The sequence below is a fragment of the Thalassophryne amazonica genome, chromosome 6, assembly GCF_902500255.1.
Source record: "Thalassophryne amazonica chromosome 6, fThaAma1.1, whole genome shotgun sequence".
In the NCBI taxonomy this organism is placed as follows: domain Eukaryota; kingdom Metazoa; phylum Chordata; class Actinopteri; order Batrachoidiformes; family Batrachoididae; genus Thalassophryne; species Thalassophryne amazonica.
In genome coordinates, this window is record NC_047108.1 from 50881344 (window position 1) to 50906914 (window position 25571).

The following is a 25571-nucleotide window of genomic DNA, read 5'->3' on the forward strand; positions in this document are numbered from 1 at the left end:
TGCAACTGTCCTGGAATATGACTAACATCCAGGCTGGGCTCGGCCATCAGAAGTGTAGCTGTCTGTAGTGAAAGTGTTAAACTTGTAGAAAGAGTCACTTACCTGCTTAGAACTCATAGAGTTGTGTAGGCCAATACTGATGCCAATACTTGGCAAGAGAACAAAGATCCAGATCTTAAGAATCCAGGTGCATCTTATCTTACTGTATGACTATGAAACTTGGATGCTAATCAGTGACCTACAGTGATGACTCATCGTCATTGGTAGTAAGTCTCTTTGGAGGATCTAGGATACCACTGGAATGACTGTGTCAAATGGATCGTTATTTAGACACTCAAAGGATGATCATCACTTCCATTGTGATGGTACATTTATGAAGACATTTTTGTCCTTGGATACATTTCCCTAGCCATGATCTGGCACACAGGTGCCTCAGTGTTATTGACCGCAGTGGCAGGATAGTGCTGAGGGGTAATACTCACGTTTCAACTGGCTGTGGCAGGGATGGACTGTTTGTCTGCCTGGATGGATGCCATCCTCCAAGGCTTTTGCATAGTATGGTGGATACATTGACACATGGCACCACCCCATACTCCAAGACCTGATGTCGCCAAACAAAACAAAATTCAGGTAGATAGCAGATTTTGGTCTTATTCAGAAAAAGTTTCTTTTAGCTCCATTTTTTTGGTCCATGTTTTGCCTGAACATGACTGCAAATGCCAGTTTGATCTCTGATTCAATAAAGTGACGTCTCTCTGCATTTACATTGTGTGTTTCTTCACATACTAGAAAGTGGCTGCGGAGTTAACTTATTTATGCTCAGCTTTAAATATGGAAAGTGCCCCCAGTCCGCGTTGTGATTTTTTAAAATGTATACTTTTGTCCATTTTCTGAAAGCTCATGGACACAGACAAAACAGAGCAGTGCCACCTGAAGTAATACAGAGTGTAGCCAATAATAGTTCAAGTGAAATAGAAAAGACATTAACAATGGAAAAATCCTTTGGCAAGAGTTTTATGTATATAATGTTATTGTGGAAAATTTATTGGGTTCATTGTCCACAACTTGCTACACTGTTGCATAAACCTTAGTCTTTTTTTCAGTAGACATATTATTATGAGAACTTTGTCATTTTCCATATTTGGTATTGTCAGAAAATTTTGAGCGAATGCACTGCCCTCTAGTGGAGACCCAGGTCTAATGACTCATTTTCAGCTGTTGTGCAGAAATATTTTTTAAAATTTGGTTTCACAGATATGGAGCTTAAGTAGATTTATTTATTTTTGAAAAGTGTGTTTGTGTGTGGGGGAGATTCTGAAAGTTTGACTTCATTCATTTATTCAGCTTCAGTAGGTCAAGTATTTTTGACTGCTCTGGAATTCTAATGTAAGAATAATGTCCGAAAAGGCAGTGAAAATGCAACTGTCAAAACACCACATTACAGATCAGAAAAGTGAACAGAACTTAAACATGTTTACTATATTCATGATTTACTGACAGCACACAAAGCCATTCCTCGACAACACACCCAGCCTCAAATGCATATTAACTATCTGTGTTTCTTTTCTCTATATGTATCTTTACTGTGATACAGGGAGCATCAAAGCCAAATTTGATCTTTCCAGAGATAAATGTTCTGGAAATTTGAAGCTATTCTATTTTAACCAGTGGCTGCCAGTCTGCAAAGAAGCTCTTAAATATACTGTGCAAAGCACCATCTGTAAACATCTGAAGTGTGGTGACCACAGTGTTCGAACACTTGATTTTGTTCCAAAACTGTCATATGGGCAGCGTGTCATCTCACAGATACAGTGTGATCCAAACAGCCAGTCACTGGCAGAATGTCACATTACCTATGCCACCAAATCCTGCACTCCAGTTGGCCTCCAGTGCTCTGGTATGTCATTACTTTGTTCCATACTACTAAACTTTAAGATTTTTTTCTTTACTGTTTATATATATGTGTGTTCTTAAGTTTGGAATGGCTGGTCAAGACCTTACCTTTGTGTATCACCTTGTGACCTGTGTTATGATTTGGCACCATATAAATGAAGTGAATAGAAAATGTCCAGTTCAGTCCTACATGTAAAATGCCTAATGTGTGTGTGCACTCGCATGCCTGTTTGCAGCAGCTCACATGCATGTTGTCTGATATAAATGATGATTTCCAGTAAAATGGCTGTTTAAAAATTGCCTTCAGCGTGCAAAATAAAATTCAGAACGGTCCAATCTGGCAACGCTGTGCATGGCTGTGCCTCTGGCCTATGTGGTTCTGCATGTGCTCAGCATGGTGGCTTTCTGTTTGCAAAAGCTGCCATCTTACTCGACAGAAAGATACACACACATACGTAAGGTCCTTTATGGCAGTGCAATTTGGAATAAAGTGGTCCAGAGTCCAGACTTTAGGAGCTCTGACAGCAACACTACAATACCTTTCATATTTAGTTTGGACAACAGCAAGCAGGATTCCACAGGATTTTAGGCTGGCTTCACCTTAATCATTGCTAATAACTTAAGTTAGGTGATCTTAGCCAATCAAGAACCAGAAAATGCCAGATCTGACTAATGAGCTGTGGTTGCAGCTAGAGCTGGGTATCGAGAACTGGTTCTTTTCGAGAATCGTTAAGAAATTATTCGATCCACCGACATCAATAGCCTTTTTGCTTAATAATTCCCTTATCGGTCCTTCAGAGTGGCCACTGTTTTTGAGGGTGTTTATCAGGAAAACTATCATTTCTCTAAGTTGATTGCAGACCCTGCAGTGGGTTAGTAATCAGCCACTTCTACAGCGGCTCCACTTGAACCTTGAACCATCGAAGCAGTGCTCCAACCAGCTGCTTCGTTGGTTCTCTACTTTGCTGCTTTTCAGAAGCGGCAAGTCCGCTTATTAACCTCTCTCAAAGCCATTAAAATATGTCAATTGTGAGTCACTTTTGTGTGGATTAAAGTCACTAACTGGGACTCTTGTCTTGCTGCGGGCAAGTAACGAGAATTGTCTCTGTTCCGTTTGAAATGAAATGACACCTCTTTCCAAATGTTGAGTTACATTTCTGTCATTAATATCTGAAAGTACATGCTTTTGACAAAAACTACAAATTTTTCTATTTATGTCCAGAGATCAAAGATCCAGTGACCAATTTCATATTTATTTACTTTAAGACTCAGTAAAATGTTGTTGACATAGAAAACCTGTAAAACATACTTTTAGTACACAGAAAATACATAAGAGGTATCGATAAGGGAATCGATAAGGAATCGGATCGATAAGTGGAATCAATAATGGCATTGATCTCAATAAAATCTTATCAGTACCCATCCCTAGTTGCAGCAGGTTGACATACAAAACTGGGCAGGTGATCTGCGGGAGTAGGGTTGTAACCCCTGATTTAAAGTGTTCTTAAACCATGACGTATATGTCACGGACATGAAAGAGCAAAGCTCTTCAGCATCTCACCATGTCATTTAGGTCCTTCAGACTTTATTTTCGGGAAATGCTTCTGGGCAGCATTAGAATGGCTAAAACCTTCATGCAATTCACACACTAAATAGTCCCTGACTCACCTCATGTGCTGTCAAGGCCTGCACTGCCTCTCACTTTAGCATTCCCGAATTCAGTGTCGATTCAACATTTCGCATTTCCTGTTTTAGTGTCGACTGTGCACTAAATTCCTGCGAGATCTCCTCTATTCACGTGAGATGTCATCTTTCACTTTTTTAAAAAAAAATAATTTCTTTTCTTTTTAAATGGAGGCAAACAAAAAGTAACACAAAAAACCTTTCAAAGGATAAACATGCCAGCGCCAAAACAACACAATGAAAAACAGGTTAATATATTCTGCTGTAGCTCCAGGAAATGTTCAACATTCGACATTTCCTGTCTCACTGTGGACTCATAATTTGGCACTTCCTTTTTGTGACACAGTGTACCATGAGCAAGCTTCGTGCTGCTGCGTGGTACTTCACTCGTATTACAGTTTCATGTTAGACGTCAGAATTAGGCGCATAACACAAACACATAAAACTTCATAATTATTGTGGCCAGTACTTGCGGTAGTTGATATAATAACCTGACATTGATTTCTTGCTGTTTGCAGCCTAGCAAATAGCAAGAAAAAATAATTTTGACTCAGATTTTAACTTTCATCTTTGGAGATAGTGAACATGTCTGCTGCTATAAGTGTACCCACCTCTTATACAGCTGTCTGTATCTCACAATATTTGTTTGATGCATTTGCATAAGTTCTGTGGACTTTGTGTTCTTGGATCTAATTTATGCCTCTGACTTTTCATGTCAGGCTGGAGGAAAATGAAGCTGGAACACACATCACAAGCCTGCAGCGGAGCTGTGTTTGTCCACAAGAGCAGCACACAGGGAGACACCAGAGCTGCTGTTTCCGCAGAAGGCTGGACAAAAGAGGAGGGCCAGAGGCTTTGCCAGGATCTGAACTGTGGCCAGTATATTGGAATGGAACAAGTGCAATATTCAGAAATACCTTTCTTGGAAAGCAGCTTTAATTGTACCGGTGTAGAGAAACCAAATAACATTTGGGACTGTGAATGTGCAAGCACAGCCACAGAAAATCAAAAGCAGCTCTGTGTCCACTGTCAAGGTAAGACTGGTTTCTAATTTTACATCCCCATAAACACAATTTCAAATCAGTGAAAAAGTACACATTGTTGTGGCACTGGTGGCTAAAGAAAACAATTATTTATCACCAACATAAAGGTGCCGAGCAGTTATCTCAATGGGATAGGAGTTGAACTGCCAATATATAGTCCTGGATTTGAGTCCCATTTAAACTACCTGTCTGTGTCTTTGGACAAATTCCTTCATCTTGTCTGGGGAAGTAACTTGTGATGTACTGGTGCCCCATCCAGAGGGGCTCTCATGTACTTCATGGATGGATGGATGGATAGCTTTATTATCATTGTCATTACAACAACGAGATTGCCACACTCACATTCCACAGACAAACAGCAATTAATCCACAATTATTACTTGTTTACTGTAATAATGGCACACATCAGAATTAAGACAACACATATACATTTGACATTGTTTATGTGCACTAAACTTGAAACAGTCGCACCGCCTGCCAGCTTGGGAAAAACAGGAAGAATAGGAAGGGAGGGAAAGGGAAAAGCTGGAGCATGCTTCAGTCCATGTGTAAGTCTGTCAGTTTATTGTCTTTGTGGGTTGAGATAAGAATGGAGCCGAATAATCTCACCAAGGCCTGAATAAATTCCTCTGGAGGCAAACAGTGGGCAATTTGTCGTTGAGGCTAGATAAGCCTGGAGTGTTGTAGCTGAGCAGTGAAAAACACTTTTAAAAGTTCCACTTGAACAGCCAAATCCCAATTATGAATTTAGAATATTCCCAATTATGAATTAAGAATATTCACCAGCCTCCGAAACCTTCAGCTTCAACTGCAAGGCATGCATCAGCTCCAAGTTGTCATCCAATTTGCATCTGAGTTCAAGAGTCAACACAGTCTGAGAATGCACTGCCTTGCCAACCTTGTTAATCATGACGGACAAGCGAGGGCCTGTGGTTCTTGATGCCGCCATCTTGCCAATTTTCCTGTAGATCAGGGCAGCACATAAGCCAAAAAGTACCAGCCCTGCTGCCATGAGACCAAAAATGAATAAATCCTCGACGTCCTCAACGGAGAAAGGCACCAAGCATGCAACACGCCAAGACCCCCAGGAGTCGAGGACATAGCCTGCAGGATACGTTCCATCTGGGCAGGTAGGATCCCCCGGTCCTGACCTTCTTGTAGAAAAAAATGGTGTCAATAACGTTCAGAGACTAGATTTTGGAGCGTAAACCAGAGCTGATAAGGATGATCACACACACGATGAGGTTTCCAAGCTGAGCCAAGCCCGGGGTGTTGTCCAAGTCATCTGACTTAAGCCAGTATGTAAGAATGCGGATATTAGAGGCCCAGTAATAAAACATAAAATTTGGTAATGCCATTCCACCAGCATTTTTTGGTCTCTGTAGATATGATTTACGGATCCTAGATGGTTTATGATCCCAAATAAAGCTGGTAATAATTTGGTCCAGTTTACTAAAGAAAGAGACAGGGATATAAACAGGGACACATTGGAAGAGAAAAGAAAACTTTGGAATCACATTCATTTTAACTGTATTAATTCTTCCAGCAACAGATAGATGAAGTAAGGACCATCTGTCTAAATCCTGCCTAACCCTATCCACAAGAGGCTCAAAATTAAACTTGAACAGGTCACAAAATTTCCTTTTAACTTTCACCCCTAAATATGTAAAACCTTCAAGTGCAACCCGAAACGGAAGGGAAGCCAATGGATAACTTCGAGTCACAGAATTCAAGGGAAAAATTTCACTTTTGCCTAGGTTTAATTTATAGCCAGAAATACGGCTAAACTGGTCAAGAATTGAGAGAACAATGGGAATTGAGGAAGCTGGTTTTGAAATGTAGAGAAGCAAATCGTCAGCGTACAGGGAAACCTTTTGTTTAAGGCCAAGTCTCGTGACTCCAATGATATGTGCATTAGATCTAAGTGAGATGGCCAATGGTTCTATGGCGATCGCAAAAAGTAATGGAGACATAGGGCAGCCCTGTCTAGTGCCTCTAAAAAGAGGAAAAATTTTGAGTAAATAGAATTTGTTTTGACACAGGCAAGTGGGGTAGTGTATAAAAGCTTTATCCATGAGACAAACTTATGACCAAATCCGAATCGTTCAAGCACATAGAAGAGGTAACCCCACTCGACCCTGTCAAACGCCTTCTCAGCAAACTAAGTGCAAATTCGGCTTCAGCAGAGTCTGTAGGGTTGTAAAGTATATTAAACAAGCGTCTAAGGTTAGAAAAGGCATATCTACCTTTCATAAATCCAGTCTGGTCAGGACTGATTACTGATGGTAATATGGTTTCCAGACGAAGGGCCAAAATTTTTGCAAGAATTTTATAGTCTACGTTTAGAAGTGAAATCGGGCGATAGGAGCCACAGGACAGCGGGTCCTTATCCTTCTTCAGGATTAGTGATATGGATGCCTGTAATAAAGAAGCAGGAAGAGATCCAGATTCAAATGAGTGATTAAACATCTTCAAAAGGAGAGGGGCCAATTTAAGAATAAACTTTCTATAAAATTCAACAGGAAATCCATCCTGCCCAGGACATTTAGAACCCTGCATACTATTAATAGCCCGAAGAACCTCCCCGACACCAATAGTCTCCTCCAACTTAAGACTCTGTGCTCTATCCAATACAGGACAGACAAGGTTGTCAAAGAATGAGTCCAAAGACAGAATACTAAAAGGACATTCAGAGATATAAAGTGATGAATAGAAGTTCCGAAACTGATCGTTAATTATTTGAGGGTCAGATGAAACACCACCAGGGGTTTGGATCTGTGGAATAAGATGTGCTGTCGACACGCTACGGAGCTGATGAGAGAGGAGTTTACTGGCCTTGTCACCTTGCTCGTATTGGGCGTGTTGTGCCTTCAACAACATCTCCTCAGCCTGGACTGACAATAAGCGATCAAATTCTGCCTGCAAAGACAATCTATCATTATATACTTCGGGTAAAGGAGAGGTGGCATACAATTCATCCAACTGATGAATTTGAGTTGTAAGTTCTAATAACTTTGCCTTTCTTTGCTTCACATCAAAACTACTGTAGGAAATAATATGTCCCCTTATAAAAGCCTTAAATGCCTCCCACAGAAGGGAAGGCGATACACCGGGTGTATCATTTGTGGCAACAAATAGATCAATTTTTGACACCACAAAGTCAGCAAACTTATCATCAGACAACAGGCGCGTATTCATGCGCCACGGGACAAAAGAGAAAGTGCCACCGCCCACTACCAAGTCCAATGTCACTGGGGCATGATCTGAAATGACAATAGCATTATGAGCACAGGCACGGATATGAGGTATGAGCCGACTGTCCAGGAGAAAGTAATCAATACGTGTGTATGTATGATGAACTGGGGAGAAAAAAGTGTATTCTGTCAGAGTAGGATTAAGAGAATGCCAGGCATCAACAACTGAGAATTCCTTGAGAAAATTATTTACAACTTTGGAAGAGCGTGATTGTCTGATAGAATTATTTGATGATCGATCCAGCTAACTCAACCAACAGTTGAGATCACCACCCAAAACCAAAAAATGCGAGGATAAATCTGGAATTTTTGTGAAAAAGGAACTAAAAAAATTACAATCGTCCCAATTGGGAGCATACACATTAGCCAAAATTAATTTTGTATCAAAGATACTTCCACTAACAATAATGTATCTACCATTAGGATCAGCAATGACATTAGAACAAACAAATGGCACATATTTGTGAATCAGAATGGCATCGCCCCGAGCCTTACTTTGAAAAGTTGAATGATACAACTGACCCACCCAGCCCTTCTGAAGTCTAGAATGATCTGAAATTTTCAAGTGAGTTTCCTGTAAGAAAGCTATTTGAGCGCCTAAATACTGTAAATGATGGAGCACTTTACTCCTTTTAATAGGTTGATTTAATCCTTTACAATTCCAGCTACAAAACTTGAGAATTTGACCCTTCAGTACATTACCCTTATTGGATTGTGACATTATTTAACAAACACCAAAAAGAAATAAATAAATAAATAAATAAATAAAATAAAGTAAATTTAAAAAAAAAAGAGAAATGACCCATTGCAAGCACGTGAAGACCAAAAAACCTGTGCCAAAACAGTGCAACGAACAAAAGAAGAACAATCAAACATACCCCTAACGGCTGAAGCATCTTCCCAAACAAGATGCGTGCACACCCCCTTTTGCTATCCACTAGGTACCTCCGTCCACTCATCCAGTGACCCAGCAGAACTCAGGCTTCCGTCCAGCAGGAACAAAATATATATACATTTTTTTTCCACAGTTAAGCATATGGAACTTTACCAAAGAATAATAATAACCAAAAACAAATGAAACAAGGCAGAAAAGGGAATCTGAAGACAGACAGGGAGAGGGAAAAAAAAAGTAAAATAAAATTAGAAAATAGTAATAATAATTAACAATAACAAAATAAAATTATTTTAAAGATAGATAAATAGATAAATAAAAAATGGGAAATAAACAACAACAACAAAAAACAATAAATATGCAAATTTGTCTCCTCTTCCTCCTAATAAAAACTAATAACTGAACTAAACTCCAAAATTTTTATTTTTTCCCAAGTATATATAGCATTAAAAACAGCTAGGTAGCACTAGAAAAGAATAATAATAATATAAAATTTAAAATAAAGATAAAAATAATAAAACATTTTTTGGGGGTAAAACAAAATGTAGTAGCTAAAGCACACCCTACATTGATATGGAACTTAACACAGGATTTTCAATAAAATAAATTTTCACCAATATGGGTTAAAAAATAATGAACAAGAGTCCCATCACCCTCCAATCAAGTTAAAGCTACAAATCTGAAGAAGTCGTGGTCCCCAGTGTCTTACTAATGAAATCTGTAGCAGCCTTGGGGTCAGAAAACCTGCGTACCCCTCCATCCGGTAGTGTGATCCTTAGCTCCGCAGGGTAGAATAAGCCAAACTTAACGCCAGGACATGAGTGAGTGTAGGAGATGTTTAGCATTAGCAAACTGTGAGCATTTTTTGGCTACTGATGACGTGAAGTCAGGAAAGATGGAGATCTTCTTGCCTTGATAGAGAAGAGGTGCAGCAGCTCCCGCACGACACAGTATTTGCTCCCTTACATGAAAATAGTGCACTCTGATGATAATTGGTCGTGGTGGAGCCCCTGCTTTAGGCTTTTCCCTGTTAGATCTGTGAGCTCAATCCAACAGTGGCACATCCTCCAATCTCAAGAGGTCCTGCATAAGTTGTGAGACAAACTCTCTGTAATTGGGCAGCTCGACCCCCTCAGCCAGCCCAATAAGGCGAAGGTTGTTGCATCTCGATCTTCCCTCAAGATCCTCACATTTAACCTGTAGATATTTGACCTTCTCTGCCAAACCGGACACAGAGGCCTGAAGAGAGGTCAGATCATCACTGCAAGAGGTGGCAGAAATTTCCAGCTCCTTGATGGTGGTCCCCTGAGCATCAACAAGGGCCTGGATGGCATTTACATTGGCCTTAAGCTCAGTTTTCACAGATGATATTTCCGACCTTAGTGTGAGGGTAAGGGAATTAATCTTGGAGTCAAACGTCATACAAATATCCTGCTTCAAGCCCTCTAGCGCCTTGGTAAATGTTGCCACACTGAGCGGTGCGTCCGAGCGCTGTTCGTCCCTCTCCACCAGAGCCTCATTCTGACATGGAACACCAGCTCCTACACCCGGCTCGGTAGTAACACGTTTAGATCGACCCTTTGTTTCCCTCTTATCCATTTTGCACGAAAAGGAGCTTTTAGCGAGTAAAGTAGTCCATAACAAAACAAATCCGACCAGGAGAAAGCTGGTGCACACGGTGACGTCACTGTTGTAGCCAGCTGAACTGGGCTAATGGTTAGCCTTAACACTTCAGAAGTTTGGAAAAGTCACTTTATGCTCACCCGTGTCCGCGACAATAATTAGTCCCGGTGCCACAGTGCGGGTGTCAGCGAAGCAGCCCAAAGGTGTAGGACGAATACCGTTCCTGGCCCGGGGTTGAACGTGGTTGTGGCTACAGCTGCTACTGATGCTAGCTAGCAAGGCTCGAGGTGGCGGCCGTGGCCTGTTCCAGAAGTCTCCAAAGAAGTTTGTCGCCCGCAAATGAATCAAGCGGCCCAAAAATTAACGCGTACCACTAAAAAAACATGTTGGAGGCTGGTTTAAAAGTAAACGTGTGCTTTAAAGTTAATGTTTTGTTCCTGCTATTGCAGAGCCTCATGAGGCACGTCTTCACTCCATGGTGTCAAACAGCGCCCCCCCTCTCTAACGTCTTCTAATATAAAGGTCAGGTCAGGTCTGGGAGCATGTGTTGGTGGTGCTGGGTGTCACTATATCTGCCACACTGTGGAACTAACTTGGGTCCTAAATGCTAAACACCCAGGCAGACAAAAGGTACAGTCCTACCTCTCTCAAGTAGTCATCAATATGTCACAGCCATGTGAAATGTGGGTGTCTCCTTGGTCTTCTCCTGGTCCTGGCATCCTCAACACTGAGGCTTCTGTTTGCTGGATCATGTCCATAGACATGATGGTCAACACATGGTCAAAATATGTTCTATCACAATGCATGTGATCCTCTTCTCCTGTACCTCTTCAAACATAAATTCAAACTCAAAATATTGTTCCCTTAATTATAAATTAAAAGGTGATAAATGTCTTTTTGGCAAGTTGTCTACCCATGTTAAACAGACTCCGCTGATGTTGGTTTTTACCCGAGGCCATCAAATATGACCGTTGGGTGTTGCAAGTCTTTGCATCCGTCCATCCGTCTGTCTGTGCTCAGCATGAGTCCAGTCCTATTACTGCCAGAGTTTTCAAATTCAGAAAAAAACATTCTTGGGACACAGAACTTGGACAAGTTGAAAGATGGCTAACTTTGATGTATTTTAAGTAGTTAAAAAGTCACATTCAGTTTCAATCTGTTCAGTTTTGTTTTTGAATGGCAGGCATGACAGCCAATCAGAGTAGAGCTACACTATGATGTCAGTGGCTGCTCTCTCCAAAATTGCTTTTGTGTATTTATATACATGTTTTTTATATATTATGTAAAAGCTAGCTACAAATAAATGTTGTTTTAGGAACCTAATAACACATTTTGAGCTATTTAGCATGGTGACATCACAGGCTGGTAGCTAGCTGCAAAACTCTGTATTGTTTGTGGGTAAATACATCCTCTTTGCCATATATTATGCAAAACCTAACGAGCAATAAACACTTCTAAAACTGAAAATGCTGTTTATGTAACTTGATAACACCTCTGGAGTAATTTACAAGGTATTCTGCAGACATTAGTGTGCATGCTAACTTCCTCTAACTCACAGCTAACTTCCTATCCAGGGTTTTCACTTATCCCATTATTCCTTGCACGCCAGAGAGTCGCTGCAGTCAAAACAACATAGAGAATCCACATGATGACAATTGTAAATGAATATTATACTACAAAAATGTATTATGTATGTATTTATGCTTTTCATCGCATTAATAAGAGGCTGCATGCATGATACCCTGAAAACTTGCTAAAACAATTAGAACGAATAATCCATGTCTGCTACGCTTAATTTGCATGGAATTTAATAAACGCAAACCGAATTTCAGACATATTATATATATATATTAGTCTGGAACAAAGAGGACAAACAGTGTTGTAAAGAACAATAATCAAGACATTGAGCAAACTTTACTTTCCCCCAGAACGACATGATCAGGAAGCGACTGTAGCTCACAGCAGCTCCCATTGAAAATAATGGAGAGACAGCCTGTGATGCTCACATGTTTACATAAAATAAACACAATAACAACATCTATAAACCCAGAGAATATATTCACGAGAGTTTTAGGCACAATATAAAAATAGTTTTATGTTGCGATGTTAATGGTGTTGTCCATGTGCAGCGGTTAAAGTGCAGCGTGATCAGAGTGTCTCAATGCAGTTCTCAATGTTACTGAGATCTCACAGCACAGCGAACTCTCCGAGGTTTTGCAGGATTTGAAACCTGAAAAGGGTGGATGGAATTACATTTGTCTCATTAATACCTACAAATGCACAGAGGGTGATCTACAAATACTATTCCTTAATTTGTACAGCTTCTGCTCTTAAAATGCAAATATTGTTTGACTGACAGAGGGGCTTTACTGAGCATGTACAAATTGTACATAAGACAATCGGATCTTAATAATTAATTAATAACTGCAAAGAACACAATGCTCATACAGCCGAAGCTATTTTAACATGTGTTATATTTACGGTCTTCAACAAAATAGTATCATAAGACAGAACAGCAATAACACCATTAACATTTATTAGTTTCATTTACTTTTTCCTAGATGAGCCACTTGTGAAACTTTCTCACACCTGTTACGGTGCACTGAATATCAGAGGTGTTGAAGTGTGTGGCGATCACTGGAAAGAAGAATACCAACACTTGGTGTGTCAAGAACAGAGCTGCAGCATTGCTGCAGGATACCATTTTGATTCACCAACTGGACGAGAACATGCGCACATCAGCTGTGATGAGAGTGACTTCAAACTCGGCCAATGTAAAACATTCAATGGAAGGTGTAATCGAGGGCTCGTACATGTTTACTGCACAGGTGAGTGGAAACCTCAGTGAACTATAAATATGAATAAAATTAAATGAAATGTGGAGATATGAGCATCATCATATACACAGTGTATACACAGAAGTCCATATGTATTTGGACAGTGCTACTTCCTTTTTAATCTTGATCTGTATACCAACACACTAGAGCTGAAATTAAGCAATCAATCAAGATGTTAGTGAGTGTAGTATCGACTTTAAAACACTTAAAGTATTGCATTAACCAATTTGGAAATAGTGGCATTTTTGTACACAGGTCCATATGTACAGGAATTGGACAGATGAATAAAAGCCAGACTTGTAGGTTTAGAGCTCAAGCCTTGATTCTGCAAAGACAACAACCACCATAAAAATAAATAATGAACTGATTACCATGATGTTCTTGTAAAAACAACAGAATATTTCAACCAAACATAAATCAGTTTAAAAGTAATGGAAAATTCATATTGGGGTCTTGTTCATGAGTGGGCATATGTTGGAGTGTGAGATCGACAGACGGATTGAGGTTGCGTCTGATGTTTTATGGATACTGTACCAGATCGTCATGGTGAAGAAGTTGCTGAGCCGGAAGGTGAGGCTCTCCATTTTCCAGTTGTTTTACGCTCCTATCCTCAGCTTTGGTCATGAAATTTGGCTAATGACTGAAAGAATAAGATCGCAGATACAAGTGGCAGAAATTTGATTCCTCTGTCGGGTATCTGGGCTTACACTCCTGGACAGGGTGATAAGCTCAACTATCTGTGAGGGACTCTGAGTAGAGCCGCTGCTTCTTGTCATCAAAAGGAGCCAGCTGAGATGGTTTGGGCACCTGGTGAGGATACCCCGTGCTCGTCTCTCTGTGGAGGTCTTCCAGGCATGTCCAACTGGGAGGAGGCCCCAGGGAAAACCCAGGACATGCTGGTGAGATTATATTTCCCAGCTGGCTTGGAAATGCCTTTGGATTCCACAGGAAGAGTTACAGAACTTGGACAAGGATAGGGAAGTGTGGGATAAGCTGCTTGCTCTGTTGCCACTGCTAACCAGACCCACAGTGGCTGAAAATGAATGAATGAATGAATGAATGAATGAATGAATGAATGAAAGTAACGGACAGTCACAAGATATTTATTTAATTCAATCATTATTATTTAGCATTCTTCATTATAAATTATTTAATATTCAGCATTTTTTATTATTATTTTTGCAGAATCTTTGCTTTATATGCTCTTTCTATCATGGCTAATGTGTTTGCATGCTACTGTGTATTATTATCACTTAATAGCATGTTCGCCAAAGGTTACCATTACTTTGCATGGTCCATGATACTTTCTAACAGCTTAGCAAAGGCGGCCAGATAACGTAAGGTGGCTGCTACTACTTTGATATGACCTGGAGTGGAATGTTTATTCATACCATTGTATTGTCGTGTAATGTGGCTGTACTCCGTTCAGTAGCAGCGCTTGCCCCGCCTCCCATTAGACCTCCCACCCCAAGATATCCAAAGGCAGTGTGATGTCAGAGTGACATAAGTTGGTTGGTTGCTTGAACAAAATGATCCAAGTTGAAATTTAGCATGTTTCTCTTATATTTTCTAAAAGGTAGTAAGAAATAACCACTTTTAAACCTAAATTCCCTGTTTTTTCATTTGGCAAGCTTTGGATATACTTTTGTGTGACATAATGGGTCCCAACTTCACAATTTTTGGAATATGTTCAAAACCTTCCCAATTGGTGACTATATTATACAGCTCTGCCATTACCACAGTTTACACATTTTCATCCCCAGATTGGGTATCCAATTTTTATTTTTACACAGAAACATACATAGCAGGTCTTTTATTGTAAAGTATTTCCTTACTATTGGGGTCTTATGATCTTTGCAGTTTATAATAAAATCAACATTATATTCCCCTCATTAATCTTGAATACATATTGAAATGGTTTTGCAGGCGACGTCCAATTCAACACCACAGAAAAATGTGGAGGTCAGATTCAAGTCAAGTATCGAGGTTATTGGGAGTTTGTTTGTCCACTGACATCATTCTCAAAGACATTTAAGGACATTCTGTGTAAGAAGCTTGGATGTATCAAGGACATAGGTTCTGTCAACAACACAGAGAAAGAGTTGGTAAATACCTAAGTTCCACTTTTTCGATGTTTGCAACCTCATGGCAGCTGGAGACATTTTTATTCAATTGTTTGTTTGATTCAAGCTCAACTTGGAAACACAACTGGATTGTAAATCAAACTACGAAGACATTAACCCATGTGTCCGATACAAGCCTTGTGGAATGAGCAAACCGGCTGAGATCTACTGTGAAGGTATGATTCATCCACTCACCCACAAAAAGAAAGAAAGAAAAAAAAAGTGACTGATCTTACACAGACATTGATTTTTGTGATTTTATTATAGAAATGTGATTATTCACATACATTTGGCTGAAATAAACCTTTATATTTTAGGTAAATGTACCACCAAAAAGATCTTAATCATGCAAAAATCCAACTTGGAGTAGCTGAGACAGCAATGTGACTGTGTGTGATTTCAGGGTATGAGATAAAAAGACCGGACGTGGTGGAAACCTCGCAAAACACAATACTATGGATTGTTTTGGGAGTCGTGTCTTTTATTCTTGTGCTGATATTGCTGTTTGTGTTTATGCGAGTCTGGATCTTGAAGAAAGGCAAGAATGAAAAGGTTATCATCAGTGAGTATATTCAGTCATTACTCTAGTTTCAAAGTGTAACTATGGTTTGATCCGGATTTCCTTATTAAACATGCAACAAGAAAATAGAATGCAGTCAGATTTTACCAGTCATAAGGAAGATGTACTTTGGCCTTTTATCCACAAGAGGACAGGCTTCCTGCATGTTGACATTTATTTACAGTCTTTATTTATTTATTTGCTTATTTTTTATTGTTGCTGGGAATGAACATTTCAAATGAGGGTCCTCATTACAGTTTTCCAGCCTCCATATTAGCTAAACTCCTATGACTTGCTTTCACTAAAATGTTGTTTTTTTTGTTGTTGTTGGTTTTTTTTTTTTTTTTTTTTTGGTGGAAGCTGATGAAAAGCAGACAGCACAAATTTAACAGGATGCTGACTTTACTATATGAGCACAAGCGAAATTTATGTCTGTGAGAGCAATTCAGTTCTCATGGCTTTGCTGGATATATTGTGCAGTTTTCTGTTTGTGATTAATCAAAACAGTCATATTCTGTTCCGGCGTAGTGAAATTGTCCTTGAGGAAACAAGTGGAGGCTGAAAACAGTGACAGCAAAGATGACCAGAGCAAAGCCACTGAACCCACAGATGACTTTGGAAGTAAGTGTCCAAATCAACCCCTTTCTTCAAATTTATTTCATCAGACATGTTCAGAATCAAATTTATTGTCAAGTAAGTATTTTGATCTAGTGTCATTGGTGCATATATATATATATATATATATATATATATATATATATATATATATATATATATATATATATATATAATATGCTTCTGTAAGAAGTAATTGGTGTGTAAAGTTCAAGTTCAAGTATTTAAAGAATTTGAGTAAACAGACTGCTGTAAATGATTTAAAGTAGATGTTTGAAATGATTTAATCTAGTTTCCATTTTTAGATTTTTTGGAGGTCATCTTTTCACTCAGTACAAAGTTATTTTCATTGGCACATTATTGGAACACCGCCACGGGCTAACCAGCTAATGAATGTTATTGGGCGGGCCAATGACTAACACAGAAAACTGTTTATGTACATAGTCATAAAAAATATTCTAGTTAACTTTGATGATTCTTTTGTTTGACAGAAATCTTTTCTGAAGAAAAACTATAATGTAATCCACAATAATCAACAGGGTAACCAAAAACTCTATTATATGTTAAAAACAGAAACACACTAACACCAGCAACTTACTTGCTTAGATTTTTGATACCCCGCTGTTGTCAAAACTGTGAAAAAACCCACAATTAAAAAAATAAAGAAAGAACGAAAGAAAGAAAGAAAAGAAAACAGCCAGCTTGGTGTATTTATTAAACATACTCATATATCAACTATCTTGGAAGATCCAATTAAGCTGCCCATATACTATGTGGTGATGTGATACGACTGAGTGATATGAGCATTATGCTATGATCACAGGCAAACAAACTTATAAGGTTTTGAATAATCAGGTCCCATCTTATCTTAGGGACCTCGTAGTACCATATCACCCCAATAGAGCGCTTCGCTCTCAGACTGCAGGCTTACTTGTAGTTCCTAGGGGTTGTAAGAGTAGAATGGGAGGCAGAGCCTTCAGCTTTCAGGCTCCTCTCCTGTGGAACCAGCTCCCAATTCAGATCAGGGAGACAGACACCCTTTCTACTTTTAAGATTAGGCTTAAAACTTTCTTTTTTGCTAAAGCTTATAGTTAGGGCTGGATCAGGTGACCCTGAACCATCCCTTAGTTATGCTGCTATAGACGTAGACTGCTGGGGGGTTCCCATGATGCACTGTTTCTTTCTCTTTTTGCTCTGTATGCACCATTCTGCATTTAATCATTAGTGATCGATCTCTGCTCCCCTCCACAGCATGTCTTTTTCCTGGTTCTCTCCCTCAGCCCCAACCAGTCCCAGCAGAAGACTGCCCCTCCCTGAGCCTGGTTCTGCTGGAGGTTTCTTCCTGTTAAAAGGGAGTTTTTCCTTCCCACTGTAGCCAAGTGCTTGCTCACAGGGGGTCGTTTTGACCGTTGGGGTTTTACATAATTATTGTATGGCCTTGCCTTACAATATAAAGCGCCTTGGGGCAACTGTTTGTTGTGATTTGGCGCTATATAAAAAAATTGATTGATTGATTGATTGAAACACATGCTGTATTGCAGCATGTATGGAGTAAACTGTAACTGTAATGGGTTTGTGTGTGTTGATGAGATCAGGCCACGTCATTACTGCAAAGCAACAGGTGATATTTTTTATATGACCTCATGATTTATATTTGGAGGTGTTACATATATGTTATTACAGGCAGAAAGACACTCACGCATGTGCTCACACTTGTACATGAGTAAAATAGGAGCAGTCAGCCAAAGTAAACCAAACTACCCTAAAGACTTTTCATGAGGTGGAAATGCAGGTGTCCATTGTTGAAAAAAGCTGGGGATCTTCAGGACCCCACATGAAAATGTCTACATCTATGAAGCCCTGCAGGGGCCACAGATGAAAAAAAATAGAAAAGAAATTGTTTAGCATGTTATTGTGTGTGCATAACATAATTGGAGGAGGTGATGGTCCAGTGGTTAAGGCATTGGGTTTGAGACCAGAAGATCCTCAGTTCAAATCCCAGCATGACTGGAAAATCACTAAGGGCCCTTGGGCAAGGTCTTTAATCCCCTATTGCTCCTGGTGTGTAGTGAGCACCTTGTATGGCAGCACCCTCACATCTGGGTGAATGTGATGCATTATTTGTAAACCGCTTTGAGTGTCTGATGCAGATGGAAAAGTGCTATATAAATGCAGCCCATTTACCATTTCATTATTATGGTTTGACTGAATAGTGTGAATGCGATAATAGTTAATTCAGTTTCACATTCAACATGCCATTCATTCCTATGTCTGCATGCAAGCATGCCTCTGCACACATAAATCTATTCTGTGATAAAAAAAAAAAACACTGCATCTCCATGTTAGTTCTTAAAAACACAAGTGTAATATCAATTTAGCATACATTAGTTCAACAACTAATCAAGTGCAGAATCTAATTAATGAAATCATACAAACAAATTGTGTTTTGCACTTGGGGAGGTGGTAGGCTGGAGGTTTGCTGGGGGGTGTGACAAGAAGATTGTCCTGTTCAATACCATGCCACCAGGAAAACCATATATATACGAGGGCTGTCAATAAAGTATAGGTCCTTTTTATTTTTTTCAAAAACTATATGGATTTCATTCATATGTTTTTACGTCAGACATGCTTGAACCCTCGTGCGCATGCGTGAGTTTTTCCACGCCTGTCGGTGACGTCATTCGCCTGTGAGCACTCCTTGTGGGAGGAGTCGTCCAGCCCCTCGTCGGAATTCCTTTGTCTGAGAAGTTGCTGAGAGACTGGCACTTTGTTTGATCAAAATTTTTTCTAAACCTGTGAGACACATCGAAGTGGACACGGTTCGAAAAATTAAGCTGGTTTTCCGTGAAAATTTTAACGGCTGATGAGAGATTGAGGTGATACTGTCGCTTTAAGGACTTCCCACGGCGCGGGACATCACGCAGCGGTCCCAGGCGCCGTCGTCAGCCTGTTTCAAGCTGAAAACCTCCACATTTCAGGCTCTATTGATCCAGGACATCATGAGAGAACAGAGAAGTTTCAGAAGAAGTCGGTTTCAGCATTTTATCCGGATATTCCACTGTTAAAGGAGATTTTTTTAATGAAAGATGTGCGGATGGGTCCGCGCGTCGGGACGCAGCCGGCGCGGTGCGGCGGCACAGGAAAAACACCTCCGTGTTGATAACCATTTGTAAAATCCAGGCGGCTTTTGATGGCTTTCAGTGGAGTGAGTATATGAGAAATTGTTTAACAGCTGGACATGTTCCAACTTGTCCTTAAGGCTTCCAACAGAGGTGTTTTTCCTGTAGCGGAGCGTCGCAGCGGCTGCGAGCCAACGCTGCAATCCGTCCGCACGTCTTTCATTAAAAAAATCTCCTTTAACAGTGGAATATCCGGATAAAATGCTGAAACCGACTTCTTGTGAAACGTCTCTGTTCTCTCACGACGTCCTGGATCAATAGAGCCTGAAATGTGGAGGTTTTCAGCTTGAAACAGGCTGACGACGGCGCCTGAGAGTGCTGCGCGACGTCTTGCACCGTGGGAAGTCCTTAAAGCGACAGTATCACCTCAAAATCTCTCATCAGCTGCTAAAATTTTCACCGAAAACCAGCTTAATTTTTTGAACCGTGTCCACTTCGAAGTGCCTCACAGGTTTAGAAAAAATTTTGATCAAACAAAGCGCCAGTCTCTCAGCAACTTCTCAGACAAAGGAATGCCGACGAGGGGCTGGACGACTCCTCCCACAAGGAGTGCTCACAGGCGAATGACGTCACCGACAGGCGTGGAAAAACTCACGCATGCGCACGAGGGTTTAAGCATGTCTGACGTAAAAACATATGAATGAAATCCATATAGTTTTTGAAAAAAACAAAAAGGACCTATACTTTATTGATAGACCTCGTATATATATATCTATACATATATATATATATATATCTATCTATACATATATATATATATATATATATATATATATATATATATATATATATATATATATATATATATATTCTTCTTCTTCTTTGTCTTTCGGCTGTTCCCGTTAGGGGTCGCCACAGCAGATCAATCGTTTCCATCTCACCCTGTCCTCTGTATCTTCCTCTGTCACACCAACCACCTGCATGTCCTCTCTCAGCACATCCATGAACCTCCTCTTTGGTCTCCCTCTTCTCCTCCTGCCTGGTGGCTCCATCCTCAGCATCCTTCTCCCTATATACCCTGGGTCCCTCCTCTGCACATGTCCAAACCATCTCAATCTCTCCTCTCTGACTTTGTCTCCAAACCGTCCCACCTGAGCTGTCCCTCTAATATGTTCATTCCTAATCTTGTCCATTCTTGTCACTCCCAAAGAGAATCTCAACATCTTCAGCTCTGCCACCTCCAGCTCTGCCTCCTGTCTTTTTGTTAGTGCCACTGTCTCTAAACCATACAACATAGCTGGTCTCACTACTGTTTTGTAAACTTTCCCCTTCACTCTTGCTGATATTCTTCGGTCACAAATCACTCCTGCCACCTTTCTCCACCCACTCCATCCTGCCTGCACTCTCTTCTTCACCTCTCTACCACACTCTCCATTACTTTGAACAGTTGACCCAAAATATTTAAACTCATCTACTTTCACCACTTCTACTCCTTGTAACTGCACTATTCCACTGGGCTCCCTCTCATTCACACACATGTACTCAGTCTTGCTTCTACTGACTTTCATTCCCCTTCGCTCCAAAGCATATCTGCACTTCTCCAGACTAGACTCAACTTGCTCTCTACTCTCACTACAGATCACAATGTCATCTGCAAACATCATAGTCCATGGGGACTCCTGTCTGATCTCATCTGTCAACCTGTCCATCACCACTGCAAACAAGAAAGGACTCAGAGCTGATCCTTGGTGTAATCCCACCTCCACCTTGAATGAGTCTGTCATTCCGACTGCGCATCTCACCGCTGTCAAACTATTCTTGTACATGTCCTGCACTACCCTAACATACTTCTCTGCCACTCCAGACTTCCTCATACAATACCACAACTCTTCTCTTGGCACCCTATCATAAGCTTTTTCTAAGTCCACAAACACACAATGTAACTCTTTCTGTCCTTCTCTGTACTTTTCCAACAGTATTCTCAGAGCAAACATTGCATCTGTAGTGCTCTTTCTCTGCATGAAACCATATTGCTGCTCACAGATCTTCACCTGTTTTCTAAGCCTAGCTTCTACTACTCTTTCCCATAACTTCAGGCTGTGGCTGATCAGCTTTATGCCTCCGTAGTTACTGCAGCTCTGCACATCATCCTTGTTCTTGAAAATAGGAACCAGCACACTTCGTCTCCACTCCTCAGGCATCCTCTCACTTTCCAAGATTTTATTAAACAATCTGGTTAGAAACTCTACTGCCATCTCTCCTAGACATTTCCATGCCTCCATTGGAATATCATCTGGACCAACTGCCTTTCCACTCTTCATCCTCTTCATAGCAGCCCTCACTTCTTCCTTGCTAATCTCTTTTACTTCCTGATTTACTCTCACCACATCATCCAGCCTTTTTTCTCTCTCATTTTCTTCATTCATCAGCTCCTCAAAATATTCCCTCCACCTTCTCATGCTCTCCTCACTTGTCAGCACATTACCATGTGCATCTTTTACCACCCTAACCTGCTGCACATCCTTTCCAGCTCTGTCCCTTTGTCTAGCCAATCGGTACAAGTCCTTTTCTCCTTCCTTACTATTCAACTTCTTGTACAGCTCGCAATATGCCTTTTCCTTTGCTTTTGCCACTTCTCTTCTCGCCTTACGCCACATCTCCTTGTACTCCTGTCTACTTTCGTCATCTCTCCAACTATCCCAAAACTTTTTCGCCAACCTCTTTCTCCTTATGCTTTCCTAGACCTCTTCATTCCACCACCAAGTCTCCTTGTCTTCCTTCCACTGTCCAGATGTCATACCCAATACTGCCCTAGCTGTCTCCCTCACCACATCTGCAGTACTTTTCCAGTTGTCCAAAACTGCTTCCCCTCCAACTAGTGCTTCTCTCACCTGCTCGCTAAATTTCACACAACAGTCTTCCTCCTTCAGCTTCCACCATCTGATCCTTTGTTGAGCTCTCACTCTCTTCTTCTTCTTTACCTCTAAAGTCATCCTACAAACAACCATCCTATGCTGTCTAGTGACACACTCTCCTGCTACCACCTTACAGTCTGTGATTTCTTTTAGCTTGCATCTCCTATAAAGAATGTAGTCCACCTGTGTGCACCTTCCTCCACTCTTATATGTTAACCTGTGCTCCTCCCTTTTCTTAAAGTAGGTATTCACCACAGCCATTTCCATCCTTTTTGCAAAATCAGCTATCATCTGTCCTTCCCCATTCCTATCCTTGATACCATATCTACCCATTACTTCCTCATCACCTCTGTTCCCTTCACCAACATGCCCATTGAAGTCTGCTCCTATCACCACTCTTTCATGCTTGGGCACACTCTCCACCACCTCATCTAACACACTCCAGAAATCTTCTTTCTCCTTCATCTCACAACCTACCTGTGGGGCATATGCACTGATGATATTCATCATCACCCCTTCAATTTCCAACTTCACACTCATCACCCTGTCAGACACTCGCTTAACCTCCAACACACTTTTAACATACTCTTCCTTTAAAATGACCCCAACACCATTTCTCTTCCTGTCCTCACCTTGGTATAACAACTTGTACCCACCGCCGATGCTCCTGCTCTTACTTCCCTTCCACTTGGTCTCTTGCACACACAATATGTCTACCTTTCTCCTCTCCATCATATCAGCCAGCTCTCTCCCTTTACCAGTCATACTACCAACATTCAAAGTCCCCACTCTCATTTCCACCCTTCTAGTTTTCTTCTTCTCCCACTGTTCATGGCAACGTTTTCCTCCTCTTCTTCGTCATCTTCGCCCAGCAGTAGCCCAATTTCCACCGGCACCCTGTTGGGCAATAGCACCGGTGGCGGACGTTGTTAACCCGGGCCGCAACTGATCCAGTATGGGAATTCGATTCTGAGTCTGCATAGTTGGGTTGGCTTGTTTTACGCTGGATGCCCTTCCTGATGCAACCCTCCTCATTTATCCGGGCTTGGGACCGGCACTCAGAATGTACTGGCTGCACACCCCATGTGGCTGAGATATATATATATATATATATATATATATATATATATATATATATGAATGGTTTCATGGTGAAGGTGCACATCAGTTTACTTTTTCTTTTTTCTTTTCGCTTTTGATACTCTGTGCATCTTACCCTGTGTGCTGCTGTACAATGCTGCTGGAGCCTCAATTTCCCTGAAGGAGTCTTCCCAAGGGATCAATATAGTTCTATCTAATCTAATGTAATCTGAAATCACACTGGAGATAAGTATCATAGCAGAGCTTATACAAAAATTTAAATTTGTGTGCAGTTTTTGTCTGTTTCATAACTGAATTTATTTGTCATTCAGCATTTAGATCGGAGACTCATATTATCATCGAGAACGACAGGAGGAGCATTTCCTCTTACGATGATATTGATAAAGCAGAAGAAGCTGCAGCTCAGCCTTTGACCTCTTCCTCCCCCAGTGACTCAGGACATTTCATGGACAAAGGTGATGAGCTGAGATACTGCACACTAAAAATAAATAAATAAAATAAAACCAGCTGAGCTGTCAATCAAGTGTCACATAACAAAAACCCCTGTCCATCAAAACTACCTTTGGATCTCACAGCCGGTTTTCTTCTGTGCAGAGATGGTTACCTACGAGGTGGATGACCCACGAGAGAATTATGATGATGTTGCATCAAGTCCTGAAACAGAGGCAAAAGTCGACGTTCACAACAGCGGTGAAGCTGCACCTCCCTCAAGCACAGAGGCACCTCCAGGATCTGAACCGGCACGTGGTGATTACTGAAAAGCCGGCCAAGACAGGTGAGCCAAGCCAGATTAAAATTTAACAAATAGTCTTAATGACTGCAAAATCCAGTCATCCAGGTTATGCTTTTCATTTAGCTTGAGTCACATCAACTGGACTTCTATAGTTCCTTGAAAGCATTTTGCTCTTCTTCCAGAAAAACAAAAAACAAAAAAAAAAAACTTCATCTGTTCTAAATTACAGTAGTGAGAGACTTTGATGATGATGCAGTGATATGAAAGGCATTAAGGGTCGTTGGTCACTTGGGATGTTTGTTGAGTGGCTATTTGGTTCCTCCGATGTCAAGCTCATTGCATTCCTCACTGCACCGAACCACATAGACCAAATTGCTTTAGTGGGTGTGTGTGGACAAACAAAACTATTTTTGTCTGATCGTGTTGCTGGGTGTGATAAAAGGAATGTTGTGTTTGTTGAAAATCATCCTCAAAGCCACCTTGACACTTGCACAAATTTGATCCCCGCACTGCTGCACAATTCATCGTGCCAATGCAACCAGCTTTGTCTCGCTGAACACCGCGCTTTGTCCCGTTTGATGCTACATTTTGTAAAGTAAAAATTTCATAGCCGATGACACATTTGATCTCAGAAGTTGGCTGATGAAACCATCTGTCATCGCTCCCAGAATCACATTGAAATTAGCTGCAGCTTCTCTCATGCGTGTCGTACAGTGGCGAACGCATTTGGAATCATCTCAAAGGTAATTATTTATAACATTTATATTGTAATGGATTAGTAAAACAGTTGCACTGTCATTCATTATTCTGTGTTAGATAATGTATCTGTGAAATTATGTTTATTATAGATGTAACATCTTGTTCAGATACACTGCGGAAATGAGACGCATCGACTCGCAGTGACAGTGTTTTTGAATAGATTATGCAATGTTCACGTCTAGTTCACAAAATTAATGCGTGCCACAGATTCTTTGCACACTTGCATGCAGCCACATACAGTTAACACACAGTTTACAAGGAGTTTATTCACTGGCACGCCACATTGTGTGCCAGTGCTGGAATCAAATTCATTCAAGTGTCAAGGCACCAGTGTCTCAGAAATTCCAGCCACATATGTCTTCTCATCTCTTTCAAATGAGGTCATACAAGGGCTCCCTCGTACATCAGGAAGGTATCCATGA

The 25571-nt window shown here is 40.6% G+C and overlaps 1 protein-coding gene across 1 annotated transcript in view; it reads left to right on the forward strand.

The window, feature by feature from the left end:
* Positions 1-24562, forward strand: part of LOC117511457 (scavenger receptor cysteine-rich type 1 protein M160) — a 50750-nt gene extending 26188 nt beyond the window's left edge. Inside the window, exons 11-19 of the mRNA XM_034171479.1 lie at positions 1595-1897; positions 4296-4610; positions 12950-13216; positions 15152-15330; positions 15416-15524; positions 15752-15910; positions 16436-16528; positions 23969-24112; positions 24252-24562. Coding sequence (XP_034027370.1) covers positions 1595-1897; positions 4296-4610; positions 12950-13216; positions 15152-15330; positions 15416-15524; positions 15752-15910; positions 16436-16528; positions 23969-24112; positions 24252-24415 — 1733 coding nt within the window. The 3' untranslated portion in view covers positions 24416-24562. The remainder of the gene's footprint in view (positions 1-1594; positions 1898-4295; positions 4611-12949; positions 13217-15151; positions 15331-15415; positions 15525-15751; positions 15911-16435; positions 16529-23968; positions 24113-24251) is intronic.
* The last annotated feature ends 1009 nt before the right edge of the window (positions 24563-25571 follow it).